Here is a 27,827-nt window from a genome sequence, read left to right as displayed (position 1 = left end):
TATCTGCTGAGTCTACCGAGGGGAATCGAACCCCTTAATTTAGCGTTGTAACTCCGAAGACTTACCGCTGTCCTAGCAGGGGACTGTTTAAAAATAAAGGGTGGGCTTAAAAGTTTTATTTTTGTGCGATGCGGTTATGCAAGGACATCCTTGATGGACCAGAATTGATGCATTATTATCCGTATATATATATGGATTCGAAATTCGCATTGTTAAGCTGACCTAGACCAGGCAGAAAACCCATGGGCCAATTATAATAGCAACAATAATAACAGAAATAACCCAATAGGACCGCTCGAAATTTTAAACATTTATATATTTTACTTCATCATCAAACGTGCATTTCTTTACTTTATTCCTAAAAATATAGTTGCTTTTGGGTTTAGTGAAAGTGTCATCTTTATTTAACCTCCCAAATGGAGCCTTTCTAACTTTTCCAGAGATATGACCTGTTTCTTAAATAATAAGAAAAAATGGAAATTCCTATGAAGTTTGAAATTAAAAGGAGGTTGCAGAAACAGGCGAATGGCGGGACTGCTACAAAAGAAGTGTGTTGTATATTAAAATTTCATTAGATAAAAATCTTAGTTTCTAGTCATTGTTAAAATAGCAATCTCGAGTCACATTGTTTGTTTATTTAATATAAAAATTATATATAAACCAATAGCGATGTTATCAAAAGTGTTTTTTTTCAATTAAGGAGTTTTATTTAATGTTACACATTTATGTATATACATATTTGCAATTGTATTTTTTTTAAACTTCATGCCCCCGCTAGTACAGCGGTAAGACAACGACTTTACAACGCTAAAATCAGGGCTTCGATTACCCTTGGTGGAGTCAGCAGATACCCCAATGTGGATTTGTTATATGAAGACACACACATACATGTTTTAAAATTTTACATCTGCAAGTGATAAAATGGAATTAACAGATATAAACAGGCTCTTTGAATGGACCAGTCAAAACTGAAAAGGATTATTTAGATTTTGTGTGAAAGAGCGGTCAGAAATTTTGTGAATTGTGGACTCTGAAGTATAAGTTTAAAGTATAACTTTTTGTTTTTTTCAAGAGATGTTTAGTTTTGCTGTATCTAAATAAAAAAAAAAAGACTAAAATTTATTTTAATCTTTTTGTTCCGTAAAGATGTTATTACTTTGTGATATATATATTTATTTATTTATATCATTAAAGAAATGACATTTATAAAGGAAGAAAATATACATGTTAATTCACATTTCTGTTCTCATTTCGAGAAAAATATTTTTCAATGTTTAACGAAGAAAACATGATTTGTTAGGTGAAAGATAAAAAACAATAACAAACATTAGTATTTATTAATTGCCCTATTTACAAAAATATGCTTCGTGCTACTCCATCAGCAATATATGACTACTAGTGACATGGAGGAGAGTACAGGTTCAACGAAGGATAAATGTATTTATGTTGATTTACAACAACCTGAGATTTTACCAATAGATATTTTAAAAGAAATATTTCGAAAGGTCTGTGTAATTGTTTGTTTTTTTTCAAATATATTTATATTTTCGTACCTCTTCCATAACGTGTAATAATACAAATGTTAGAATAGGCTTAGTGAGTGTAAATGCGTTATTTTAAATGCTAAAAGTTTTAAAGTTTAATTACAATTCAGCATATTTAGTAAGTTATAAACATGGCTAAATACATTTAATATTACATAAATTATTAAATATCCTCTTAAAATTAGGTTGTTGTCAAATCTTATCTTAAAGATAAATTTTATCACTTTGGTGTAACAGGTATTAAAAAAGTGGAGCATATAATTTAAAAAATAATTATGAAATTCCCAAACAAGATTTAACAATAAGATTGTGTTGTATATTGTTACTGTTACTAAAGGTAAAGGTGTTAGGTACTTGAATTTAGTGTTGATTATATATTCACTCTCCCCAACTGTAATTAGTAAGAATGAGAAAAGCGTAAGTGACAATAAACATTCACAGTTTGGTAAACAGTAATGTGGATCGTTTATAGTTAACTTAATTATGTGGAGTAACGTAGATTAAGGGGCAAGAATAACTCAAAACCGTGTATAGTCCAAAACACTTGTTTGAAAGTTTACAAGTAATATATAAATATATCTTTTCAAGGAAAATGAAAAAAAATTGAGTTTTAAATAATTCATGTTGTAAAATTTATATGCAAGTACAATATATTATTTTCATTGATAGGCTTTGCTATAGCGGCATAGCCATTTAATGTCATCAGTTCTTTTTTGTTGATTTTTTTTTTTTTAGTATTGTAGATTGCATAAAACTGGTTTTAACATTGTGTTCTTAATATTCAAACATTTAATCAACAAATTAAAAAAATTGTTTGTAGATGTTGCAAGTTAGCAGAGAAATTGGGGGTTATTTCGAATAGAGCAGAGGTGATAAAGAGAAAGATAAATTGGAGGAAAGATAGCAAAATTTTGAAAGGAACTTGTGCTTTTATGTGCTAAGAATTTAATACCTAATACTGATTTTCTTTAGTAATAGGTTCAGAAATAATGGATATAATTGTAATGTGCAGTTTCTGTTAAGTAACAGAATTCAGCCTGTAGCTTTAATGAGGAGGCTTGGGAAAGAAATAAAATTGAAGTGACAAATATGGATGGAAGTGAAAAACACAATGAAGTTATACAATGTGGTATAGTACGTGAATAGAATAGTATTTGGAATAAATATGAAGAAAAAATTAAATTACTCTATCTTGGCCAGGGATAAAGGATGTAACTGACAGAATAAGTGGTATAATAATAACAATGCTGTGATGCAGTATTTCTAGTGCACATAGTGGATAACAATATGGTTAAGAATGGGTCAGAGGGAATAATTGATAAGTACAAGGGATTGATAAAGGTATTTAAAAAGAAAGCCATAATTTTAATTTTATTATGAATACTTCTAAGACTTAATTGTTTTGATGAAATTCATTTTAGGATATTAGGGCTGAATGCTAGGCTTAGGTTAATATGTAAGGATGAGCAGATGAGATTTGTGAGAGCAGATCTATGTGAAAAAGGAGTTTTTTTGGAAAGGGTGCTGAAATATATATATGATAGTTTTGACTTGTTTATAAGGACTATTAACTCTAAGCACTAGACACTGTTAAGCATTAGAATTAAGTAAATTAATTTTTAAAAATGTATAGAAAAGCATTTGTGTTGGAAGAAAGTGTGGTTATAGTTTTAAGGTTAGCTGACCTGTTATTATTACTGAAATGCTAGTAGTATAAGAAATAAAATATAACTCTTTGGAGCATTAGAACAGAGGGTTTTGTTGATATGATGGTAATAACTAATACTTGGGTAAATAAAGATAATTTTGTTGATAGAAGCTTCTTAGAAATATGAGGTTATAATTCAGTATTAAAAAGGGGAATGCAGGCTATATATGGAAAATATTTAAATCCCAACTGTAAGGATATCAAAACTAATAGTGAGTAGGACAAATCTGTTTGGCTTTCTTGAAGCAGTTGTGATGGGAGAAAGCTTTTAGATGGAACTGGTAAAACCAATTAGAAATTTTACAGTGAAATAAAGAATTCAGCTATTAATGGGTTGTAGTTATGGAGAACTCTTATTTCAGGCATATAGATTGGGAAAGGTTATCAAGTCATTACAGAAAAAAAGTGATTTTTCTTCATGAATTTGGCAAAGAACCTACTGGTAACATTACTATTTTAGATGCACTGTTAACTTGTAATACGAAAATAGTCAATAGAGTGGAATTTGAGTAATGTATGGATAGAAGTGATCATTGTTTAATTATATTTGATTTTTGCTTGAGATAAGGAAAACCAATATTCAGATGAAAAAAAAAAAAAATTTTTAAGGGATGCAACATGAATTATATGTTGCGAGTTGAGCACTGAATTAGAGATACTGATAAAATAAAATTTTTTTAAATATTCAAGATGGCATGGCCCTTATAAAAAGTAAGGGTGGTTGCAAGTAAAAAAAAAAACAGATTAGTTTGCAAAAGAAAAGCATTATAAATTATAAGTTTATATTGGTTGTTGTAATGAAAGCCTTGGAGGGTTATAAAAGAAGATAGTCAAACATGATACAAGGAAATTGAGAAAGTTTCATGAGAAAAGTCTGATTGAAAATGTAATAGTAAGAATTTTTTTCAAATACTTTAAGTATAAGTGAAATGTTAAGATAAAAGTAGTGCTTTTGAGGGATGATACAGGAAGGCTCCTACCTGATGATTATGAATTGGCTGGGTTTTTTTTTTTTTTCAGTTTTTACTAAAAGATTTAAACACTGTTAGTCTTCATGAACAGTTGCTAAATGGAAACAAAATTGAACAAGATGATCACTTAAATTCTGAGCTTTTTATAAAAAACTGAAGTTTAAAGAATAAGTATTGGACATGTGAGTCACTTATTACTGGTTTTGGGAATCCTTGTATAGTGAGCAGATGCCAAAAGATTGGAAGTGAGCTTATGTTGCTCCTTTCTTCAAGGGATGCAATAAAAAATGTTCTAGTTATTTTTGGCCCATTTGTTTTGCAGTAATAAGTCATTTAACAAAGTTTAGAATTTACTTGGATTTGGATAGTCAACTTGGTTTCATTAAGGGGAAGTCCTGTTTTACAAATCTTTTGACATTCTTTGAAATGGTTACTGTTTATATAGATAAGGCTAATGGTGTAAATTTAGTGTATTTGCATTTTCAGAAAGTCTTTGACATGGTGTCATGTAAAAGGCTTATAAAGAATTATCTTTGAAGGTGTGAGTAGTAAGTTAGCTAATTGGATAGAGAAGTGGAAAAATGCAGAGGGTTATAAATGGTGTTGAGTCAATGGATTAGTGTCACAAGTAAGGCTCTGTCTTAAGACTTGCTTTTTTGATTTGCATCAATGACATGGATTAATGAATAGTCGTTAATACGTTACTTAAATTTGCTGATGATATTAAGGTCTTGGTTGTTACTAGCTGTGAATAGGATACTGTTGCTTTACAAAATGATTTAGATTATTTAGTGAGTTGGACAAATAAATGGTAGATGAATTTTAATTATGATAAGTGCAAGATATTGTTTTTGGGTTTTTCATAATTTGAATAAGAGTAATCTTAACAGTGTCATAAAAAAAGATATGATGTAATAGTTGATCAATCTTTTAAACTATCCAAGAAGCATGCTATGGCTAGTGTTAGGCCAAATAGGATTTTAGGTTCTATCTAAGGAAATATTGAAAACAATTCTGAAGAGGTTATAATTTTATTTTATAGTTTACAGGTTGGGCACCATTTGGAATATTGTGTCTAGTCTTGGACTCCTTATCTTAGTGTTATCTTCAGCTGTTGTAGAGGCAGTAAGTTTAAGAGGCATTGATGAGGGAGTTAATTTCTTTATGGTAGACATTTTTTGATACTTGATGTTGGAGTCCTTGATTGATATGTCATTTTCTATTCTTAATATGTCTTGTTCTGGAGTCAAGAGGATGAGGATGAGATCTCCTGTGGTCTGTTGAACTTGAGGTCATGATGGTATGATCCTCATCTTATCCCCATGTGGATGTTGATTCACAGCAGCATGGGTTTTAGATGTAGATTTGCTGAGTGCAGTCTGTCATGCCCCAACCAAGTCTACACCTGAGGACCATTCCATTGTTTTTTTCCCTCACCACTTGGATGTTGTCCTCTGTTTTTTGCCCATATATACCACACTTTTCTCCAATGAGCAAAGACTATACCTGGTTCAGATGTGGTGCAGTCTTCCACATTAGGTCTTAAAAACTGACTCTCTCATCTCAAAATGTATCCTTTAGGCATTTTCAAGGGATGCTTCTTTTTTCCTTTGGACCAGTCCCTCCACCTATTTAATGTGGGATTCTAGCTTATTGTGTAAGAAGAGGTAATGTACTGTATTGGAATTTATAATCTTCTTATACCATAAATATATTTCCAGTAGGTACTAACCTACTTTCTCACTTCTTTACCACTGAAAACTGATGTTATTTTCTGCCAAAACCCAAAGTGATAGTTTGGCAGATTGAAACAGAGAAAGTTGTATATTTGGTGAGTGTGTGTTGCACTTTCATTCATTAGAGATTGTTACATGATAATTTGCATAAGAGACATGAGTAATTTCCAATGGAGAGGAAGCAGAAGGCTTATGGCATATGCAATTTTTTTGCATATAGAGGGCAGCACTAAATGAGAACAGTTGTTTATGTGAGAGGAAGTAAATACCTACTATCTGAAATACATTTTCTGCATAGAAAAATTATAAGTATGTGTTTACTGCTAACAATTTATTTTGACTTTTTTCATGATGACAACTTGTATTTTGCATACAAGTTGTGGTTTGAATTGCATATTCAAATTGGAACAAGAGAAGTGGTGAGTTTTCCAGAATAAAGGATTCCAAGAAGTTCTCAGGAAGAAAATTCTATAACGTTTCTAGTACACCCATTCCATATGCTCATGAAAAGTTGTCTATTTATTAAAAACTTGTTTTTCTCATACAGTTCTATTATGTAATTGAATAAACATTCCTATGGAAAATATTTTAGCTTAAAACATAATAGAAAACATGTTTTAAACACACATTTAATATAAATGGTTTAATCAATTGCAAGTGATGCCATATGTGTCAAGAAGAACTTATTTTTCTGTTAAAATGCATATGATTTCATAACTTCAGTCATGAATATGTACCAGCCAGTAGGAAGAGCTGTAAGTAGTCTTACGGGATTTACACTCATTCTTCATACCTGCTTTCAAGATAAACACATTTATATTGAGAGAGGTTTTTTTAAATACATGTTATTTTGGGCAAAAACAAATAGCTCTTTACAATCATAATTGTTAACAATTTGTATCAAAATCCTAATGATAATTAGGTGCAGTAGAAATTACAAAGTCAAAAGAATGTTTTGGTTGCATGTAGAAAAAAACAATAATATGACCAACAGTATTTTTCATTGTGTACAAAAGTAACCATGGATGCATGGTAATAAGATAAAAAGCTAATCATGTGAAACAAAATCAGTTATAAAATTTTATAATCAAATACCTCTTATAGTGCATCGCACAGGTTACCAGCTAATAAAGTTTGTAAGAGGCTTAAATGTTCATTCTTGATTGTGTTTGCAGAATAATTGGAATATAAAGAAGGAAATTGTCTTTATCATCCAACATTTTATGTAATAATGATGAGCCAAGTTCGTGATAAAGATAAAACAATTGAATCTTGATCCACAAAAGAAGAGGCGTATTGCTTTGGAAAACACACTAACACATTTGAAAGAACTTATGAGTAAATATTTCAAAAAGATATTAGTGACAGAACTGATTCTAGTAACACTGATAGCCAAACATGTGTAAGTGATTCAATAAGATATGATATGTATTGTAAAAACAAAATTGAAACTTTATTAAATATTGCTAATAACTCAATGGGTTACAAGGGTTTGGACATGATTTTAAATGCTTATTCAATTTCTTTAGCAGGAACAGTTGATAATATTGAAAGTGAGTGTTTTTTTGTTTTTTACCAATTTAGATGATATTGATAAGTTGGATTTGTTATTACATGATTATTATGTATGCAATATTATTCAAAAAATCTGATTTGCAACTCTAGAGGAAATGGTGATTTTTCCTCTAGATGATAAAATAAAACATTTTGCTTCATTTCATTATAAACTTATTTTAAGTAAAGGTAGGTGAAAAACATGATTGATGTTGGTTGGTATATTCTTAAAGTAAAACTGTTTATTTTGCTTTGCATGTTTATTATCAAAATTACAAACAAGGATTTCCTTTATTTCTCAAGGTTGTTGAATCTGGAAAACCTGTTTAATTTTACAATCTCACAAGAATGATAAAAATCGTGAAAAATGTGTGATGAAGTAGACTGAAAAGTTACTAAATAATATGAATACAATTAACAAACATGCACAAACACATGGAAATAGGGAAACAACAGTGGAGAAATATTTTGGAAAGACTCCTTGCTGTAGTTCAGTTTTGGTATCACTTATTTTACCCTTTTGCAGTACTGAAGACCATGATATAAATTAGTTTGTAAACAAAATTGTGTGATTTTCCTTGGATTGGTTTAATTATCGGCTTAATTTTATCCAGTAATGCCAAAACATTTAGGTTGCATCATGAGGAATGAAATAAACACTCACTATTTAATTAAAACCATCCAAACTGATTTAATTGCTATAAAGGTAAAAGGTAAGGATATGAAAGAAAGTGAAGAAGGTGATATATGATACATTTATTTTTGGATTGTATAAAAGATGTGGATTATATTGAACAAATGACAATAATATTGTATCATGTTGAATGCAGTACTGGAGAAATTGAAGAGTATTTTATTAGTTTTCTGCCAATGCTAGAAATAACAAAAACAGGTCTGTCTAAAATTATTTTAGTATAAATAAAAAACCTTGTCTTGGACACCCAAAATTGTCATGGATAATGCTATGATAATGGTGTTAAAAACAAAAATATTTCTTCTGTCTCTGTGATTGTAATAGTTGGAATATTTTTTGTTTACTGCTTTAAGAATCTTCAAGCTGATGGTATGTGTTGAAAGGTAAATATTACCTTAATACTACTTGCAGAAACTAGGTGAAAGTGCAGCATAAATAGTGTGAAAGCTGTTTGATTTCAGCCCAAATACATCTGTGATACTATTACTGAAACTGTTGGCAAATTGTAAAAACATTTTCAAACATTATAGTGAATATGATTCTCTTAATAATGAGGCTATGTTCTATGATTCTTTAGTATTTCTTCTTATATAATATGATCTTTTAATAAATTATGGCAGAATAACATGCATTTGGAGAGCACTATAAATAACTAACTTAAGAGTCTTGTGAAATAAAATTGTAAATATAGATCAACAGGCTTAGAGTCAGCACTTTTGGCTGCCAGTGATCTGGGTTAAATGTTTAGATGTTGAAAATGAATTCATAGAAGGGCAGCTGTGAATAAACAAAAACATTTTTAATTATGAAAGCAAAGATGAATATATTGATTCTAAAAAAAATAATCAAGATTCATTATTTTCATTTTCTTGTTGATAGGATTTTTGTAAATACTAAAATACATTCTTGATTATGAGAAACCCATTTGCAATAAAAATGCATCTCAGAATGGCTGTAATGGGTATTGACACTTCTATCGATAAGGAGAGAACAACGTTTCAACCTTCCTAGGTCTTTTTCAGATTAAGAAAGAGATAATTTAAATGTGACTGTTGACGGACACGTCTTAGGGACGAGAGTATAAATGGGTATGGGATTGTAGGGGGCATTGCAGTTGTATGTTTGGTTATTAATTACTGTAGATATAAAGGTGTTCTTTTACATTGGTTTTAGTTGCTGTATAAATAGGGCTTCTTTGATTTTTCCTTTGTTTATATTTGTTTCCTTACTTAGTATCTGGGTGTTTTCTATGGTTATGTTGTGTTTATTTGATTTGCAGTGTTCAAAAACGTGTGAAGATGTTTTTTTGTTCTTTGAATGCAGTTTCCATTTTTCTGTTTGTTTCTCCAATATAAAAGTCACAGCAGTTGTTACATTGTATTTTATAAATTATATTGGAGTTGTGTTTGTCAGTGTAGTTTTTACATAGTATGGACTTTAGTTTTGTACCTGGTTTTTGAATAAATTTAGTGTTTACTAGAATGTTGTGTTTTGTTAAATCTATTCTTGACCAACTAAACTGTAAAGCCTTAAAGGCTGGTTTTGATGTAATCTCCCTCTTCACAGAAGTCCCAGCAACTGAAGCCTGCAAGATAGTTTTAGAACTTCACATCCAAGACCCCAACCCATTGATACACATCCCCAGCAGCCAATTAGCAACTCTTATAGAATTCACTACCACCGAAACTACCTATAAATAAATGGCCTAAGTATGGGGAATCCCATGTCACCAGTTCGAGCCGACACTTTTATGACACAGATTGAATTGCAAGTGATCAGTTCAGCCTTACACCCACCACTAGACTGGTACAGGTATGATTATGATGATACAATTGCTGGATTTACATCTACAGAACACACACTTAGTTTTTCAATCACGTTAACTCGATACAACTCAACATTAAGTTCACCTGTGATCAGGAAAAAACTAACCAAATAGCATTTCTTAACCTCAAAATCACTAGAACTGATACACAATTCAAAACAGAAATCCACAGAAAAATCACCCATACTGGATTATACATTCCCTGGGACTCGGCACATGAAACAAAACAAAAACTCAACATATTAAGAAACCAAATAAACCCATCCACAAAATTATGCTCACCCCATAAAATTAGCAATGAAATCAATAAAATAAAACACTTCATCAACATCAACAAATTTCCTCAGAAAACCATGGAAAATAGTATACACACACACCTAGACCAACAACAGACAAACAACAGTAAATCCCAAGATGCAACAAATAACAAAACCTTATACTGCTGCATACCATATGTTTCTGACATCAGCAAAAAACCAATATTTGGAAAAAAACTTAAACCATAATATTCCAGTAAACACCAAATATACAAAGTACAAAACTAAGGTCTATACTATGTAAAAACTACACTGACAAACACAACACCAACATAATTTATAAAATACAATGCAACAACTGTCATGACTTCAAAATTGGAGAAACAAGAAGAAAAATGGAAACAAGATTCAAAGAACAAAAAACACCACACATTTTTGAACACTGCAAATGAAATAAACACAACCATAAAAAACACTCGGATATTAAGTAGGGAAACAAATACAGACAAATGCAAAATCAAAGAAACTTCTAGGTCATCTTTAGGTTAAGAAAGAGAGAGTATTTGAAAGTGACCATTGATGGACACAAGTCTTAGGGACAGGAGTATACAACAACTAAAACCTAAATTAAACATATAAAGGAACATCTTTATACCTACACTAATTGATTATCTAACATCTGCCTGCAATGCCCCCTACAATGCCGTACCCATTTATACTCTCATCCCTAAGATGTGTCCATCAGTGGTCACATTCAAATTCTCTTTTTTAACCTGAAGATGACCTAGGAAGGTTGAAATGTTGTTCTCTTCTTATCAGTAAAAGTATTAATACCCATATCAGCTGTTCTGAGATACATACTAAAATCCAATTTTATACTTTTAAAAAATATGCAGAAGTGTGATGTACAAGAACTTTGCACTATTACAGAAGAACATTTGTAACATTGCAGCAATCTTATGATTAAATTCATATTTGAGGGTTTATGCAACATCAGTGAGTTAAAGATATATATATGAAGAACTTATGTGCTGTAAGGGTTATATACCTAATATAAACTGTGCCTTGAAGTTTATCATAGAAAATTATTTGAAATATAACCAAATGTATAAGTAGCACTTTTTGAGTCCTGACTATTCCATTTATAGAAAATGGTGTATGAAACTGAATTTTTTTGATCAGATCATAAATGTCAGTGAGCATAAAAGTAGAAAATTACTGTTATAAAATAAATAATGTGAACAATGAAATAAATTTTGTGTGTTGGATTAAAAATCTGATAATATTTCATTTATTGATGTATGCAATGATATATTTTTATTTCGTAACTGTTCTTTATGTATTTCAAGTCTCAGTGTATGAGTTGTGTAAATTCATTTTTAAAATAAGCTGGATAAATAATGTTTGAAAATAATTTTTTTGGGAATTAGATTTGTTGTCAGTTTTCCTTCAAATTCTGGTCACATAATATCTACATTTAGTATTACAAAATATAGCACCTAGCAACTTCAATGGCCAAAATCACCTGTGTAATAGGCCAAGGGTGCTTTGCATGCTACATTCACCTAAGACCCAACAAACTCTGTACTTGGCACTGCAGAGAAGGGTTACTAAAGTAATATCTTGCATGTAAATGTTATCATGGAAAGACAGGTTAAGATCTTTGAAATTGTTTTCTTCTGGGAATTTGATTGAGGTACTTAAAATTGTCAAGAGAATTTATAGTGTCATTGTATCAACTTTTTTCATTCTTGATTGTAAGAATGGTGGGACAAGGGACAAAAATATAATTTTTTGATAGTTTGCTACATAATTTTAAAGACACTAAAACTGTTTTTTATGATTTAAAACTAGAATTTATTGCGATTGCAGTTTTATTATGCATTTTAAAGATTTCTTAAGTGATTGAATACAAAAAGTGTAGACATGTTTATTGTTAACCCATTGTTTGAAGAATGTAAAGTTTATTAAATTCATCTGTGAGAAAATACCACTGTCTGCATCTCTGGTGTTTTTATATAAATGTTATTTTTACCAATTAACTGTACTATAGTGTCTATTACAGTAATGATGTTAGCTTATTGATATATAATACACATTAGAAGAGGTGTACTGCAATGACCCAAGAGCATTACTTACATTGTCTTTTAGATTCTTTGTATTGTGATGCACCTGTAATTTATGTGATTGCTTTAAGATTACTAGTGAGATTGCTCTTCAATAATGACAGTTATACTTAAGTAACAATACAATTAAATAACCTGGAAATTGTACCACATTAAGTTTTAAAAAATGTCAAAAAAAAATCTCAAACCAAGTCAACATCATTATTCATCTTTAATTGTAAGTTAAATATTTGACATTATTTTTTCTGTACGATATTTTAAAACCTTCCTTTAAATTAATTTGTCAATATTTTCAATTTTAAAGTATTTTAGATCCTCCATTCCAAGTCAAATGGTACAATTTTGAAGAGAAGCTAAGCTGTTTTGTTTAACTTTTATTAATTTACTCAATAATATAATTATTACTGAAACCACAGAAGATAAACCTATCCAATCTATAAAACTTGCTTGAGGGAAAGTTAATGTTGCTTCTTCTTGTTAAAATTCAGTTAACTAAAAATAATTGAATTTTCAAGAAAACTTTCATGACAAAGTAAAATGTATGACATTATTGAAAACATCTGTTGAAGCATTATTCATAGCTTTTTAATTTTCAGGTTTTTTATTCTGCAGTTTCAATTTAAAAAAAAACTATTTACTTAGTCATTTGTGTGTTTTTAGTATGTTTTTAAAATCTCAAAAATATAAAGTAGTTTCCAAGTACATGAAGATAGTAAGTAGTGGAAAGTTGGTATAGTGTAGTTTGCTTTATGTACTTTTACTGTGCGTGATTTTACTGTAAATGCTAAAATTAATTTTGACTGGAAAGTTGGACCTGTGTGGTTTTGGAAATTTAGATTTCTGGAAAATCTTAAATAATTTTAAAAATAACCAAATATTCAGATATACAAGTTATCTGTGTGGAATCATCCAAACAACTTTGCTATTCCAGGAGTTTTTATTTCAGTATTGTTATTTTTTCTAAAAATGGCTACTATTTCATATTTCATCATGATTGATTCTGGGTAACTTTTCCCTGCAAAACTTAGTCTTTTTCAGGTTTTGATTTTTTTACATTAAAAATCTTATTGATTTGGGGTTTTTATTATTATAGTCAATTACAAATTCTGCGCCAAACCAAAGAGAATTTCTGAACTGTTGAGTGATGTGTTAAAATATCCAGTTGACAATTCTTATTCTTACTTTTATCTAGAGGAATATCAGTCATGAAAAACTTGTAGACAAAGCAAGCTTGATTGACCTCTTTTATAAAACAGTGATTCCCCTTCCACAACGTCACTTTGCAGATACAGTAAGAGGCAGAATTTTGACAAAAAAACAAAGCATTCTTGCAAAGAAAAGAAAGTTTGAAGAAGACACCATCCAAGGTCAAGAAAAAAAGTGAGTATTTAAGCCTTTTCCATTAGAAATGTTTCACTTACAGTATGTACGTGTCAGTCATTTGTTATCTAAAATGCATTTTTAATGTAAACTTTTGCACAGATACTAATTAGAATATTAATATTTTACCTTTAGCATAATCTTGCCATGGCATGTTCAATCAACACGCTCTTTAGACACATTTTCATAAAGTTTTCAACAGCAGGGTAACAGAATGGATGTAGATGGCCATGAAAATACTTTGATACTTGAGAAATTTTCTTGTTTACATACACTAGGATTCAAAATAAAGGCTTTGTCTTTTTAGTGTTATCTGGACAGTCATCTTTAATTTTTTGGTATCAGAAGAAATTTTTGGATGAACAAATTTACTTACCCAAAAAGTTGCAATAGTGCATTTATTGCTAACTTGTTTTTTCAGTTTATATACGTGGTCATTCACAATAAACTCAACATTATCTTTTGAAATTTTGTTTGTCTTTTTTAGGCCACAGAGCTTATTAGAATGGCATGTATAATATATATATATATGGTTTGAATGTAAGCAACAACATGGTTAAGTATTAAATCAAGGCTGTACATGGACAAGTTATGATTTATTTTAGATCTAGGCCTAACTCTAATGCTTGGATTATGTAAGTTCATAAAACTATACGATAGCACGATACCACATATGTACATTATGCTAAAATGGTGCTGATGTATTTCAAGAGGTTGATTTATCTATCCCACACTTCAAGCAGTGTTGCAGACTTATTTTATCAGCAAGAAGAAACTGGCATTTACCTTGACCTGCCAGATCACAAGTATTAGGCCTACCAAGCCAATTTGTTAATGTATTTTTGCATGAAAATTTTGATGAGCAGGATAAAATCATTTAATGTTATAAATAGATTTTATGTCTTGAAGTTGCAAATGTAAACAACCTCATTCAACAAGCAGTAGCAATTAACAGCAAAAGACTGAGATAACACAAGCTACAAGCAAAGAGAAGAGAAGCAGTATTTCTTGGTTATTAATTTGTATGCACAGTGATACATATGTTTGCATCCGTATGTGTATATACAGATACACTCACACATGTATATGGACACAGTCTCTTTGAATCTGATCAGTCATGGTTTTCATCAGAAATAATTTGTTTTCAGTATAAATATCTATGATGTATTTATTTCTACCATTACAGAAATAAAATGATTTAATACTTGTTCCTCACTATTTTAAGAAACATAGTATAGACATAAATAGTAAAACAAGTTTATTCTGTTAAAAAGGTGAATTAAATGTGTCATAAATTATACAAGTTTTAATTTATAACACTTGATAATTCAGTTAATTGTTTTTAAATAAGTAGTTTTAAATGTAGGAAGTTTTTCAAACACTTTAGAACTACTTTATTCAGGATGTTAATAAGTAAAATGTCATCAATAATGCAGTAAGTTTTTAAATTGTAATAAATTAATCAATTGAATTGATTAATTAGTGTTCCTTTAAGTCATTGAGTACAAAATAACAAAAGTTATTATCTGCTACAAATTCTTAATGAAAACTAAAAAATAGGAAAAACTGTACGGTCACTTTTACACACCAAATAGCTTAAAAATGAATTAAATTTATTTACCTGAAAAATTATGTATATAATAATTAGTACCTTTACATAAAAAACAATGTTTTAAAATGGAACACCTGATAGACTAATTTTCATAATTTACAAACTTTCAGTTTTCTTTTTTTTTAAGCTTAGGGTAACTGATTTTCCTTCATTGTAAATTCTTTTGTTAATTAACAGGATTAAAGGACCTGACATTAACATGACAAGAGAGAATATTTCTTCTGTGCAAAAATCATCTTGTTTATCTTCTGAAAAACCCCAACTATCATGTGTGAACTTTGAAAAGAAAAAAATCATATTGAAGAAACATTCAGTAAGTTCAGTAAAGGACGAATCAAAAGGTGGTTCATCAGTGAAAAGAGATGATGAAAATAGACAACAAATTATAAAACTGATAAACAGTACCCTTAACTCATCCACCACACCAACAAATGTATCAAAGTCATTCAAAGCTAAAGGGTCATCCCCCAGTATGAAAAGAGGCAGCACAACTGTACTAAACAAGGTAAGACTAGTGTGGTTTATCTCATTAAATGTAAAAGAAAGATAGGTTTTTAATTTTATTGTATAAAGTGTGCAGTGTGGAATCTTGAAAAATAAATGTTTCTGTGGAGAATTTTAAAATGTTTAATATTATGTAAACAATTTAAGTTTTTATTTGAGAAGTAAATTTGAAATTAGGAATTTCTTTAGTCACATGATATATCGAAATGAAATGCTTTCCATGCTGTGATGAGCAAAACAGCTAGCCATAAAAATTAGTAGTTTTCAGTGTATCAAAAAATATATTACATTAAAATAAGCATTAAATAATTTTTTACTTTTCACAAAGATTTTGTCACCAATCCTCCAATTTAATATTGTATTTTTAGTGATATCGAGAAAACCCACTTGTAGAGAAATATATATGCAAAAACAGCTCGTTTTGGTTGAGAAAATATTTTACGTAGAAGAGTGAACAACGTTTCAACCTTCTTCGGTCATCGTCAGGTTCACAAAGAAAGAAAGAGGTAACTGACCGGAAGCTGACCACATGTTTGGAAGGGGTTGTGTAACTGAGTGTTGTTGGAATGTAGAGGGTGGTGCTAGCTGTTTGAATATATAATTTTATATTATATATTTTATTATATTTAATATAGGTATAAAGGTGTTCCTTTATATTGGTTTATTTTGGGTGTAAGTTGTTGTATAAGTAAGGCTTCTTTAATTTTGCGTTTGTTTATGCTTGTTTCTTTTAATTTGAAGTCTAATCTAAATCAACTTAATCATAGAGCCTTAATGGCCAGTTTTGATGTTATATCCCTCATTACAGAAGTTCCAACCACTGAAGTCTGCAATATAGCATTAGAACTCTATATCAGAGACCCTAACCCAACTATAGACATTCCCAGCAACCCTCATAGAATTCACCACGATAAAGACAAACTTCATGTTCAACAACCACAACTATATACAAACAAATGGTTTAAGCATGGGCAACCCAGTATCACCAGTTCTAGCCAATATTTTTATGACACAAGTTGAAACACAAGCAATTAACACAGCATTACATCCACCGCTATACTGGTACAGATATGTAGATGACACGGTTGCGGGATTCAGATCTACAGAACACACACTTAATTTTTTCAATCACATTAACTCTATACATTCCAACATTAACTTCACATATGAACAGGAAGAAAGGAATCAAATATCATTTCTTAACCTCAAAATTACAAAAACCAATACACAATTTAAAACAGAAATCCACCAAAAAATAACCCATACTGGACTATACATTCCTTGGGACTCAGCACATGAAACAAAACAAAAACTCAACACACTAAGAAACCAAATAAACACAGCCATAAAACTATGCTCACCAGATAAAATTAACAATGAATTAGACAAAATAAAACAATACTTCATCAACATCAATAAGTTTCCTCCACAAGCCGTAGAAAACATTATACGCACACATATAGACAGAAATCAAAATCAACCAACAAAAGTAAATACATCTCGCGAATCAAAAAATCACGAAACCATATACTGCTGCATACCATATATTCCCGACATCAACAGACAAGTAACCAACATTTGGCAAAAACTGGTAACAAAATATGACATTCCAGTTAATACCAAATTTATTCAAAAACCAGGCACAAAACTGAGGTCTATACTATGTAAAAACTACACTGACAAACACCACACCAACATTATTTATAAAATACAATGTGATAACTGCCACGACTTCTATATTGGAGAAACAAGTAGAAAAATGGAAACCAGATTCAAAGAACATAAAAAGTCACCTTCACATGTTTTGGAACACTGCAAGTTAAATATACACAACATAACCATAGAAAACACTCAAATACCAAATGAAGAAACAAACATAAACAAATGCAAAATTAAAGAAGCCTTACTTATACAACAACTTACACCCAAAATAAACCAATATAAAGGAATGCCTTTATACCTATATTAAATATAATAAAATAAATAATATAAAATTATATATTCAAACATCTAACACCGCCCTCTACATTCCAACACTCAGTTACACAACCCCTTCCAAACATGTGGTCAGCTTTTGGTCAATTACCTCTTTTTTTCTTTGTGAACCTGACGATGACCGAAGAAGGTCGAAACGTTGTTCACTCTTCTACGTAAAACATTTTCTCAACCCAAACAAGCCGTTTTTGCATAAATATTGTATTTTGTCACCAATCCTCCAATTTAATATTGTATTTTGCATCATTCAAGAGCAGATGATAATAAAGGATGTGTAGTTTCCTTGCAAACATCTGTAAAAATACATGCCTCTACTGTTAACACAAGCAAACAGTGTCTGGAGTTGAGAAATACAATAATATGAGGCAAACAATTACCAAATGGATGATGTGACTATATTGCCAGAATGATCAGTGTGTTGGTGTTGGTGTTTATATAAGAAAATAAAATTGATGTTGCTAAAGTAAACTCAGTAGCATAAGTTATTGAAGCATAAATTTCATAATGTCACTTTATATATAGGCCAGCATGGTATATGAAGCACATGTCATTCTGTGCAGAAATCAATAGGGAATTTTGAGAAAACTAAATAAATTCAGTAAGAAATTTAAGTGAGAATTCAAGTTTGAAATTCTTTCAGAATAAAGCTGTTGTTATTTGATTTACTGTTTGAACAGGTACGAAAAATTCTGTCCAGATACTAGGATAGATAATTCAGGCAATTGTGTGGTTGCCAAAACTCTCTGACCACTACCAACATGACTGTTTCTAGTGTGCAAAAGACAATACAGGATGAGCCATGATCCACACAGTTTAAGTTTACTTTGTGTGCATTATTTTCTGGTAAAAACATATCTGAAACTGCCAATAATAAAAAGTTATGAATGTTTGGATAGGAAAGTAAAAGAAAACAGTAAATTATATGATTATAAATGAAACAGGAAAAAGTGTGTTAATGCCAGAACTTTTTGTAGCATTCTATGTACTATTGCATATACCTGCAAAGTACAGACCACTGTATGTATTTATACTAGTCTGCATGAAGTAACAAAACAAACTCAAACAAACATTTCTCCATTTTTCTAACTTTTCACTGATTAGTAATGAGCACCTATTTAGTGGTTATTAAATTAATATCAAAGTATAAGACTTCCAGTTGTTTCTTCATTTGAATACTGTTGACTTACTGATATTGATACCTGGTAAAGAAACAAAGTAATCTTTAATGGTTCACCCTGGCTGACTGCTATTACATAATATCCATACTATACAGGCAATATTGATATATGATTATGACTCTTAGATTGTCTGTACCCACATTTACATATGAATATTACAGTACCTGAAATCACCTGTAGTTATAGTTCACATGGAGAGATTACAAGATTGTTGAATATACCTGCACCATCAGAAAAATTAGCACAATTGAGGGATGGAAATTAAGTCAAACATTTCACTGACAAAACTTTGATAATTCCACATTAAGATTAGTATGCAAGTTTCTCATTTAAATTGCAGTGAAGTGAAAAAAGTGACTCTGCAGCAATGATTGCTACGTCCTAATACCTCAAAGTTATGATAAGCAGCAGCTAACTATTACTGACACAAGGTGAACTAATTATATAAAAATGTAGCAGCATTTCAAAGATCATATATATATATACTGATACAATGACATACAGTATTTACTATTACGAATCGCACAGATATCAAGTTTAAAAGTGATAGGCCTCATTTATGTGCTAGAATGTCAATTGTGCCATGCTACTAAGTGCCAGTGTCCATAACTAGACTGCGTGTAGTGGATCAACCAATAATAATTTATCAGAGAAAAAATTTAAAATGGATTACTCAAAATTTATTGCTTGGTTAATTTATTATTTGCCTCCTATATTCATTACTATCAATGGAAGAGGTGAAAGTTAATATGATTTTGAGAGTATAATTAACAGTTGAATAAATTGACTTGTAAAGTACTTGAAGATTTTTGTACACTCTTACAGATCAATAACTTGCTGATCAGTGTTGCTGGCCCACCACTGGACTTTAATCTGAGTCTATCACTATGATTGCTTCTATGTTTATCTTCATTCTCTTTGTCATGACCTCTTTTTGCTAGTTTTTGATTTTTACTTACTGGTTTCTATTGTCTGCAGCTCTGTTCACATTACTTTGACTTAAATTTTGCATCAGGTATTAAATTTAGAACCAGGTAAAAATCATGACATGGTGAGTACCTGAATTTCTGAACACTTTGTTAAAACAGTGTTATTTAATCTTGTTTTATAATATTTTTGTTATACAGCACAGGCTTTTTTAAATACAGAATGACTAAAAACATAAATAACACAATGTAAACTATTTTTGATTTTTTAATCCCTTTTGCTCCAGAAGAAACATTTATTTCTTTAGTCTGCAGAATTTTTTATTAATATTCTTATAATGTTAAAGCTTTTGCTACACAGTTTCAAAGATACTAAAATAGTTATTTATGGTTTCACAGTAGAAACCTTTGTTTCATGATGTCATAGTCATTTATGTTGTAGTTGTGTTAAAAAATTACTTGTGCAACATTTTTAGGCATCTTTCAGTTATAAAATTTGTTCATTTTATATTCAAAACTTGTATTGGATAAATACTGGCCATTTTCCAATATTCACTGCATTGCATTTTTTAAGATGATAGGGAGAGAGAAATCTTTTGTACAAGTGAAGAAAAATGGTTGATTTTTTTCTTTCTTTATATCTTTAAAATTTACTTTGGCTAAACAGTAATATATAGCCAGAAAAGCCCCAGGATTTGTCATAAAGTTTCTGTGAAAGCAAGTTATTATGTTGAAGTTTGTGTAGTTGCACAACTTTGTCATGTAATGTACACAGCATATGATAAAACCACTATAAAACGTGGGAATATTCCATGGGATGCATTATATTTATAGCCAACATAAATACATCACTGTTGGATATAGGGAAAGAATGTAATATATATCATAGCTATGTGAGTTTACTATAAGAAAAGACATATAACAAGAATTTCTTTTTGTTGTTAGGTTCTTGCAACCATTCATTCTGTGTTTTACTGGTGAAATGTATTTAATGATATATTTTTAACATCTCTTTGCTTGTGTACGGATACATAGTTCACATAAGTATATAGTATTCAGAGAAAATACAACCACAGTGTTTATCTTCTTACTGTATTTGATTTCTTTGTTTTTTGCTTTCTGTTAAATATATAACGCTTTGAAAATTTAACTTATTTTAATATGGAAATTTCTTGTGTTCAATTTGCTTTTCATGATATTTTATGGTATATGTGTGTATCTTATTCAGAATACTAATTTATTAATACTTTTTTCTTTTATATTTTTCCTGTAGACTTTATCAGCAGAATCCTCTTATGAGAGTACACCAAAAAAGAAGAAACATAACCCCATCACATGGCCATAACTATTATGTGTTATGTAATTTTTCTATTTCATTCATTTCAGTAGATATTGATAAATGTACATACTAAACATAAAATTGATGGGACACATGGACATTGTAATGCATACCATCAACACTTTATTCTGTGTGGTAGGAAAATTTTCACAGTCAGGTATGATATTCTAATTATGTACTAATGATTCAGCTATAAAGTACAGTAACTGGTAAGTTATTCTGTGAAACTTCTTCATTTGTATGTGTCACACTATCAGTCAAACTTTGCTTTCTAAAATACTTGCTTAGTTTTCCCTCTAAATTTGTCATCTTAAACATAAGCAGTGTTTCATTTAGCTACATTTTTTGTTTTTCAGTGTTAAAAAGTGGGTTTACTTGGTTTCATATATTTTTCCGAAAAAAGATCAATAATTAGTATGTACCCTGATCCTTTCTAACATCCTTAATTTAAAGTGTTAAAATGCAAGTTTGATTTCAAAAGTTTTTCTCACAGAGATAATGAATTATAGTTTTACTGAAATAAGTTTTAACTTTAATGCTTGCATTTCATAAAGGAAAAGTGAAAGATTAGACTTCATGTGAATTATTGTGTGCCAAGTTTTTGGACAGAGCTCAAAATAGTGGTGGCTGGATGACAAACCAACAACCAGTGAGTGTTTAGCCAAAGAGCATCATGGTGCATTGGTATTTTTGACCAGTTGATATTCTATGCATGATTATAAGTAACCACACCAGTTGTAAACAGGTGTCAAAGTAAAAAAAGGTTGGTTAAAAATGTGACTTTTATAGGGGAAACTACATTATAATAACTGATTAATGAGCCTATTAACAAATCATGTAGGGACAACAGGAGACCTATTAGTCCATCTCAGCTGTTCCATCCTCTAAATCAACTAAAACTATTAAATATATTTAAAAAAAGTAAAGCTAGTCCTTATCATTGATATATTAATTCAACTTTCTTTTAAATGCACTCAAATTTACTATCTTCTCAACACCAAAAGGCAACCCATTTTGCAGGCCAACATCTTATTTGAAAAGTAAAGTAGTCTCAGCTGAAGATGGCTTCCACCTTTCATGAATCTGTATTCGTATTCCAAAGTTCTATGATTCTTACTAATTGTTACAAAAAATGTTGGTGCATCAACATTATCAGTTCTTTTTTCAATATTAAACACTTCTCTCAGAACCCCTCTAACTCTTCTTTTTTTCAATAGAAAACAATTTTAAGTATCTTAATCTCTCCTCATATGACAGCCCTTTAATGCTACATACCGTATAATAACCCTTCTCTGAACCCTTTCTAACAGTTCGATGTCTTTCCTAAGGTAGGAGCCCAATACTGAACAAAGTACTTTGAATGTAACCTAACCAGTGACCTATACAGTGAAATTATAACTTCTTTAGACTTGTATTCAATATTTCTGTAGATACACCCTAAAATCCTATTTGCACGACCGTTAGTAACTGCACTCTGCTTGAATGGCTTAAGAGACTTATCAACCATTACACCAAGATCCCTTTTTTCACGACACTGTTAAGGTTATTTCTATAAATTATAATTCATATGATGACCCACATTATCTTGTACTTATCGTAATTAAATCCCATCTGCAATTTATTTTCCTAACTCACTAAATGATCTAACTCTCTTTTTTTAAAGCAGCAGCATCCTGTTTACGGCTAGCACACCCAAGACCTTGACATTATTTGTAAATTTCAGTGATTTATTGACCATTCCTTCACCTGTTTCTTTAATGTAAATCACAAAAAGTAGTAGTTTTAAGAATGAACCTTGAGGTACACCATTTAAAATATTAATTCAGCTTGACTGAACTCCATTTCTAACAACCCTTTGCCTTTTTCCATCAAGCCACTCTTCTGTCCAATTAGTTAACTTATCCCCCACATCTTTAGAGGTAAGTTTCTTTACAAATCTATAATGTGGCACTTTGTCAAATGCTTTCTGAAAATCCAGATACACCAAATTTACATTGTTACATATGCAGTAACATTTTCAAAAAAATGTCAAAAGATTTGTAAGGCAAGACTTTCCCTTAGTTAAACCATGTTGACTGTCCAATAAAACTGAACTTTGTTAAATGACTTTTCAAAGTATCTTTCATTGGCCTTTTCATATTTCATAGAATATTAGAAACAAGGAATAAAAATGCAGTTTCTCCTTGTAATGCATATAAACTGATTAGTTATGTCCATCGAGGGAAAGCAATTTGACTCATTTATATTTTTCTTTTCTTTTTGTCCACCCTACATGTTTCAGCCATAAGTCTAAAGGCATATATGCTAAAACACATATTTTATTAGCTGTTGTCAGAACAATGTAGATAGCCCATTGTGGAAAACATTTACATGTGCCCCCAAAAAGTTAATTTCAAGTCCTATGGTCAGGTGAACATCTGCATTACTAAAAATAATTATATGTAACTACATATGATAGTGTGCAGGTTTACTAGAATGTCTTGACAGTTTTCATTTTATGAGTGTTATACACAAAATGGTCAATTGAAAGTTATGGAACTTCAAATTATTACACATAATCTGTGCAGAAAGCTATTACAAAATTAGTATATATTAATGTATTGTATCTCTCTCATGTTAATATTTAGTGTAGCCACCTTGTGCATCAGTAACAATTTGGCATTTTTATGTCTGTATCTTTTCAAAGACTTGTTTAATCTCATTTCATTTTTCTTTGTGTCCAGAATATTTCTTTGGTACAGATGATACTTTTGTCAGACATGAAGTCCAGTTAATTCTATAAAACAAATCGTTGCCAAATAAAAATAAGTTCAATATCTCTTGGAAGCATGTGTGCATGTATTCCTGAAGTATGAGATTCTGCGAGGATATAACATGATAGAATAGTATACTGTGGTATTTATGTTGATCTATGATTCCATTGTATTGTTAAGATGGCTAACAGATAGTGTATATCAAAACAACATAGAGTTTCCTGTGTGCTTAATTTTTATTATAAGGCATTTCTTCTGTAATCTTTCATGGACTGTCTGGCAAACATACACACACCATTTGGAATCATTAAACTCAAACTTAAACGTGTCTTTACAAAGCAACTTTTACACTGTTCTAAACATTGAAAACCTTTTTTTTTTTGGAAAATATCTTTGTTGTCTTTTTGTTGCTGCTCTTTCTTAATGGTCACATTCCTTAAGCACTCTTAAGACTTTACTACTTGAAACCTTTATCTGTGCATGACTTATTTGTGTCATCAGCAAAGGTTTTTAATTTTCCTTCAATTTTACTTTCAAAGAATTGATTTTTAGGTATCTAAAATCTCTTTCAGTGAAGTTTTTCCTTTGTCCTCTGCCTTGTCTGATGTCATACATGTGGAATTTCTTGTAAATGTCCAATATGTACTTAACAGTAGATGGTGCGCCATGGAGGTCTTTTGCACTTTTTCTTGTACTTTAAAAGGTATCACCTAAAGAAATGATTTTGTCATAGGGTGTTAATTTCCCATTTGGGCATTTTAATTTCAACATCACATTATTGGCTGTACTGGTTGATGTTTTTGAAAAAGAAGTACAATAATACATTATGTACCTACATATAAAACTAGAACACATTTTTGTTAGTGATGACTGATGTAGAAACAAAAGACAAATGTTTTCTCTTTCACTTTTAAATCACGTGTAGCATAAAAAGTTATGGTTAAAATTAGAAATTAATATTTTACTTATATTGTTACTTTTCCAACATTTAAACTAGGTTGGTTTTATTTCACAGACACAACAAATTAAAAATGCAGTAGCATTTTTTTTAATTTAAGGATCAGTCAGTTCTAATCCCAAAATTTCAGACTGTTTCATCTGGTTTTAACTTTTTTTAAATATTTTTATCTTGTGTTGAAAAACAATGTATGTAGCTGTATAAAAAAAAAAGAAGTCAACTCTCTTGTAATCAACTAAAATTTCCTTGTGGTCCATCACCAGTCCATGGACAGGTCATTAGAAACAACTTTTTAATACGTGTTGCACACTATTGTATATATTTGCAATGCATATAGCAGTCCTGAACACTGAGCATATCATAGATGTATGTTTGCTGACTTACAACATTAAAAACAGGGTTTTTATTTCTGTGAAGGGCAGAGCACAGATAACCCATTGTGTGGCTTTGTGTTTAATTTTAAACATAGACTGAACATATTTGTGGGAACAAAAGTGACTTATTTTGACGTTTTCAGAAGGCCAGGAATTAAAGCTATTTATATGAAAAAAAATTATTTTAAAAAAGAATTTTGTTTCTGAGAAACTGCTTAGCAAACTTGAAGGAGAAATATATGTATGTGTACATAGGTATTTTTAAATATCAAATCAGATACAAAGTTCTGTGCTATAGCATTTTCTAATTGTACCCAACATGAAGTCTGTAAAACATTTCTAATGAAACTTGTTAAAATGTTAATTAATGTACATTCTCTTACACTTCAGATAAAAATACGTGGAGTCAGTTGTTGTAAATTAAATAGATATTTGAAGTACTATAATCATACACATCTTAATTTTATATATTAGAAAAGCTAAAGAGCTAATTATTATATACAGTAGAGAATAAAAGGAAATAGTTAAAGTAATGACATAAAGACGCTATGCAACAAAAGTTTAACTTGTGGTTGTCATAAAAAAACTTTTTTTGTACTATAAAATAAAGTTGTTTTTTTAAAGACAAAACTCTTCAGTTGTACTCTCATAACATTTTAAAAACCTTAAGTTTTTCAGAAATTATTGTAACTGCAATGCTGTCTGATGTACTTTGTATCTATGTGCAATTATATAAATTTCTTACAACAAACCTAATTCTTGTAACAACAACGGATAAAAATAATTATTAAATACAACTGATGTAAGTCTTTGGCATATTTATTTAGAGTTCTATAAAAAAATTGAATACAGTAGTATTGTTTTTTGTAATGTGATTATTTTAGTCGGTAAGATGCAGCTAATGTGCTCAAAATATCTTAAAGTAAGAACTTTGTGCTTGGTATACTGTTCTTCATCAGTGGAATGTCTAAATTTTAGGTTGACATTTGGTGCTAAAATTATAAAAACTACATTATACCAAATCTAAAACTTTTTAAGTGTATTTTCAGATATTAACCAACTTGCATCTTTTAAATATAATCAGCTTTTCACTTGTTGGTATTTAGGTGCAATTAGGTGGCAAAAACATTCCTTCAACATTATCTTTCACTAAAAATTTTACAGTTGAGATCTGATCCCCAATGCATTACAATATGCTTGAGCATTGGAACAAAGTACTTCCCAAACCATTCAAGAAAGAGCTGTAAAATTACCCAGCCATTTGTTCACACAGTGTAATGCTAGTAGAGTTGTTACACTTGAAAAGCTCTTAGTCATAGACTTTTACCATAAAATTAACCTATACAACTTGCAAGAAAAGTCATTATTCTAACCACAAGTAGTCTGTGAAGATCTCTTTAATTTACAGTTCTTTGTTATATCCTAAAAAAATTATTTTTGCACGTGTAAAAATATTGTGCAGCTCATATTTTGTGTGAATTTAAAAATGAACATTAAAGCTTGTGTCAAACAGTGATGGATTTTGGAGAAATTGAAAAGTTACTAAAATTTATCTCTTGAATTATATAATCATGAAAATTCAAAATGTTTTAAAACATTGTTATTTTTACAATACATATAACTAACTATATGCTTTCAGAAGGAGCCATACTAATTTTACCAAAGCTGAAGGAATGCAACTTATTACATGTTATTTTGCTGTTGGATTTAGGCTATGGTATTATTTTTTCCTGTAATCCTCTGTAACAATTGTATAGCCCTATCATCAGTTTGTGTTTATTTTCTAGATTGTATTATATTGTTGGTAAGAAAATCATAACTACAGCAGATAATACTCTTTCTGAATTGATGTGTTGCTACTTACCAGTAACAACATTGATGCTACTACAATTTTTGTATTGGGTTTTGAAAACATATGAACATAACACGATATTTATGGTGGGAAACTTGTATGGAGAATGTTACAAATTATAATTTATTTTGGACAAGTCTCTGATTTATTATGTTATGTATGTTGACATATTAATATTTCAAATAATTGGGAAGTTGAACTAAGAAGTTAATTAAATGTTAATATGTATCAAATTTATGGTATTTGCCAACAAGATTGATACACAAAATTTTCTTAACACAAATATATCTCAATATAAAAAAAAAAAAACACTTTATAATACCAGTTACTACTGATAATTTTTACAAATGACAGTTTATATACAAGTTTTACAAACATACAAACAGTACTGAGTCTTATATCCAGTCTACAACTGAATATTTTATCAATGAACCAGATCTACGACAAGCAAATTAATTCTGAGTTGATATTGTCACATACTTAAAAATTGACTTTTTTAGTAAAGAAATTTAATGTTTTCATAGAAATGATAACATATAAA

At 30.0% G+C, this 27,827-nt stretch overlaps 1 protein-coding gene across 2 annotated transcripts; it reads left to right on the top strand.

Annotated features, from left to right (window-relative positions):
• The first annotated feature begins 1,348 nt into the window (after nucleotides 1-1,348).
• LOC143222313 (uncharacterized) lies at nucleotides 1,349-26,064 on the top strand. 2 transcript variants are annotated; one of them, XM_076448675.1, is made up of 4 exons: nucleotides 1,349-1,505; nucleotides 13,608-13,795; nucleotides 15,585-15,912; nucleotides 21,284-26,064. In XM_076448675.1, the coding sequence occupies exons 1-4, from the start codon at nucleotides 1,389-1,391 to the stop codon at nucleotides 21,353-21,355; spliced, it is 705 nt and encodes a 234-aa protein (XP_076304790.1). In that variant the 5' UTR covers nucleotides 1,349-1,388; the 3' UTR covers nucleotides 21,356-26,064. The 2 variants fall into 2 exon arrangements, with proteins under 2 accessions (XP_076304790.1, XP_076304792.1); XM_076448677.1 differs by lacking the exon at nucleotides 21,284-26,064 and adding an exon at nucleotides 16,280-16,413.
• Nucleotides 26,065-27,827: the final 1,763 nt, after the last annotated feature.

Source organism: Tachypleus tridentatus, chromosome 8 (assembly GCF_004210375.1).
Source record: "Tachypleus tridentatus isolate NWPU-2018 chromosome 8, ASM421037v1, whole genome shotgun sequence".
NCBI classification, from domain to species: domain Eukaryota; kingdom Metazoa; phylum Arthropoda; class Merostomata; order Xiphosura; family Limulidae; genus Tachypleus; species Tachypleus tridentatus.
This window is presented reverse-complemented; position numbering and strand designations above follow the sequence as displayed.

What these genes read in the sequence shown, in the direction of transcription:
- LOC143222313 (XM_076448675.1), top strand. Translation starts at nt 1,389, where the DNA reads ATGACTACTAGTGACATGGAGGAGAGTACAGGTTCAACGAAGGATAAA. An exon ending in TAAAAGAAATATTTCGAAAG is followed by an intron (nt 1,506 to 13,607) that starts GTCTGTGTAATT and finishes ACTTTTATCTAG; the next exon opens with AGGAATATCAGTCATGAAAA. An exon ending in GCACAACTGTACTAAACAAG is followed by an intron (nt 15,913 to 21,283) that starts GTAAGACTAGTG and finishes TTTTTCCTGTAG; the next exon opens with ACTTTATCAGCAGAATCCTC.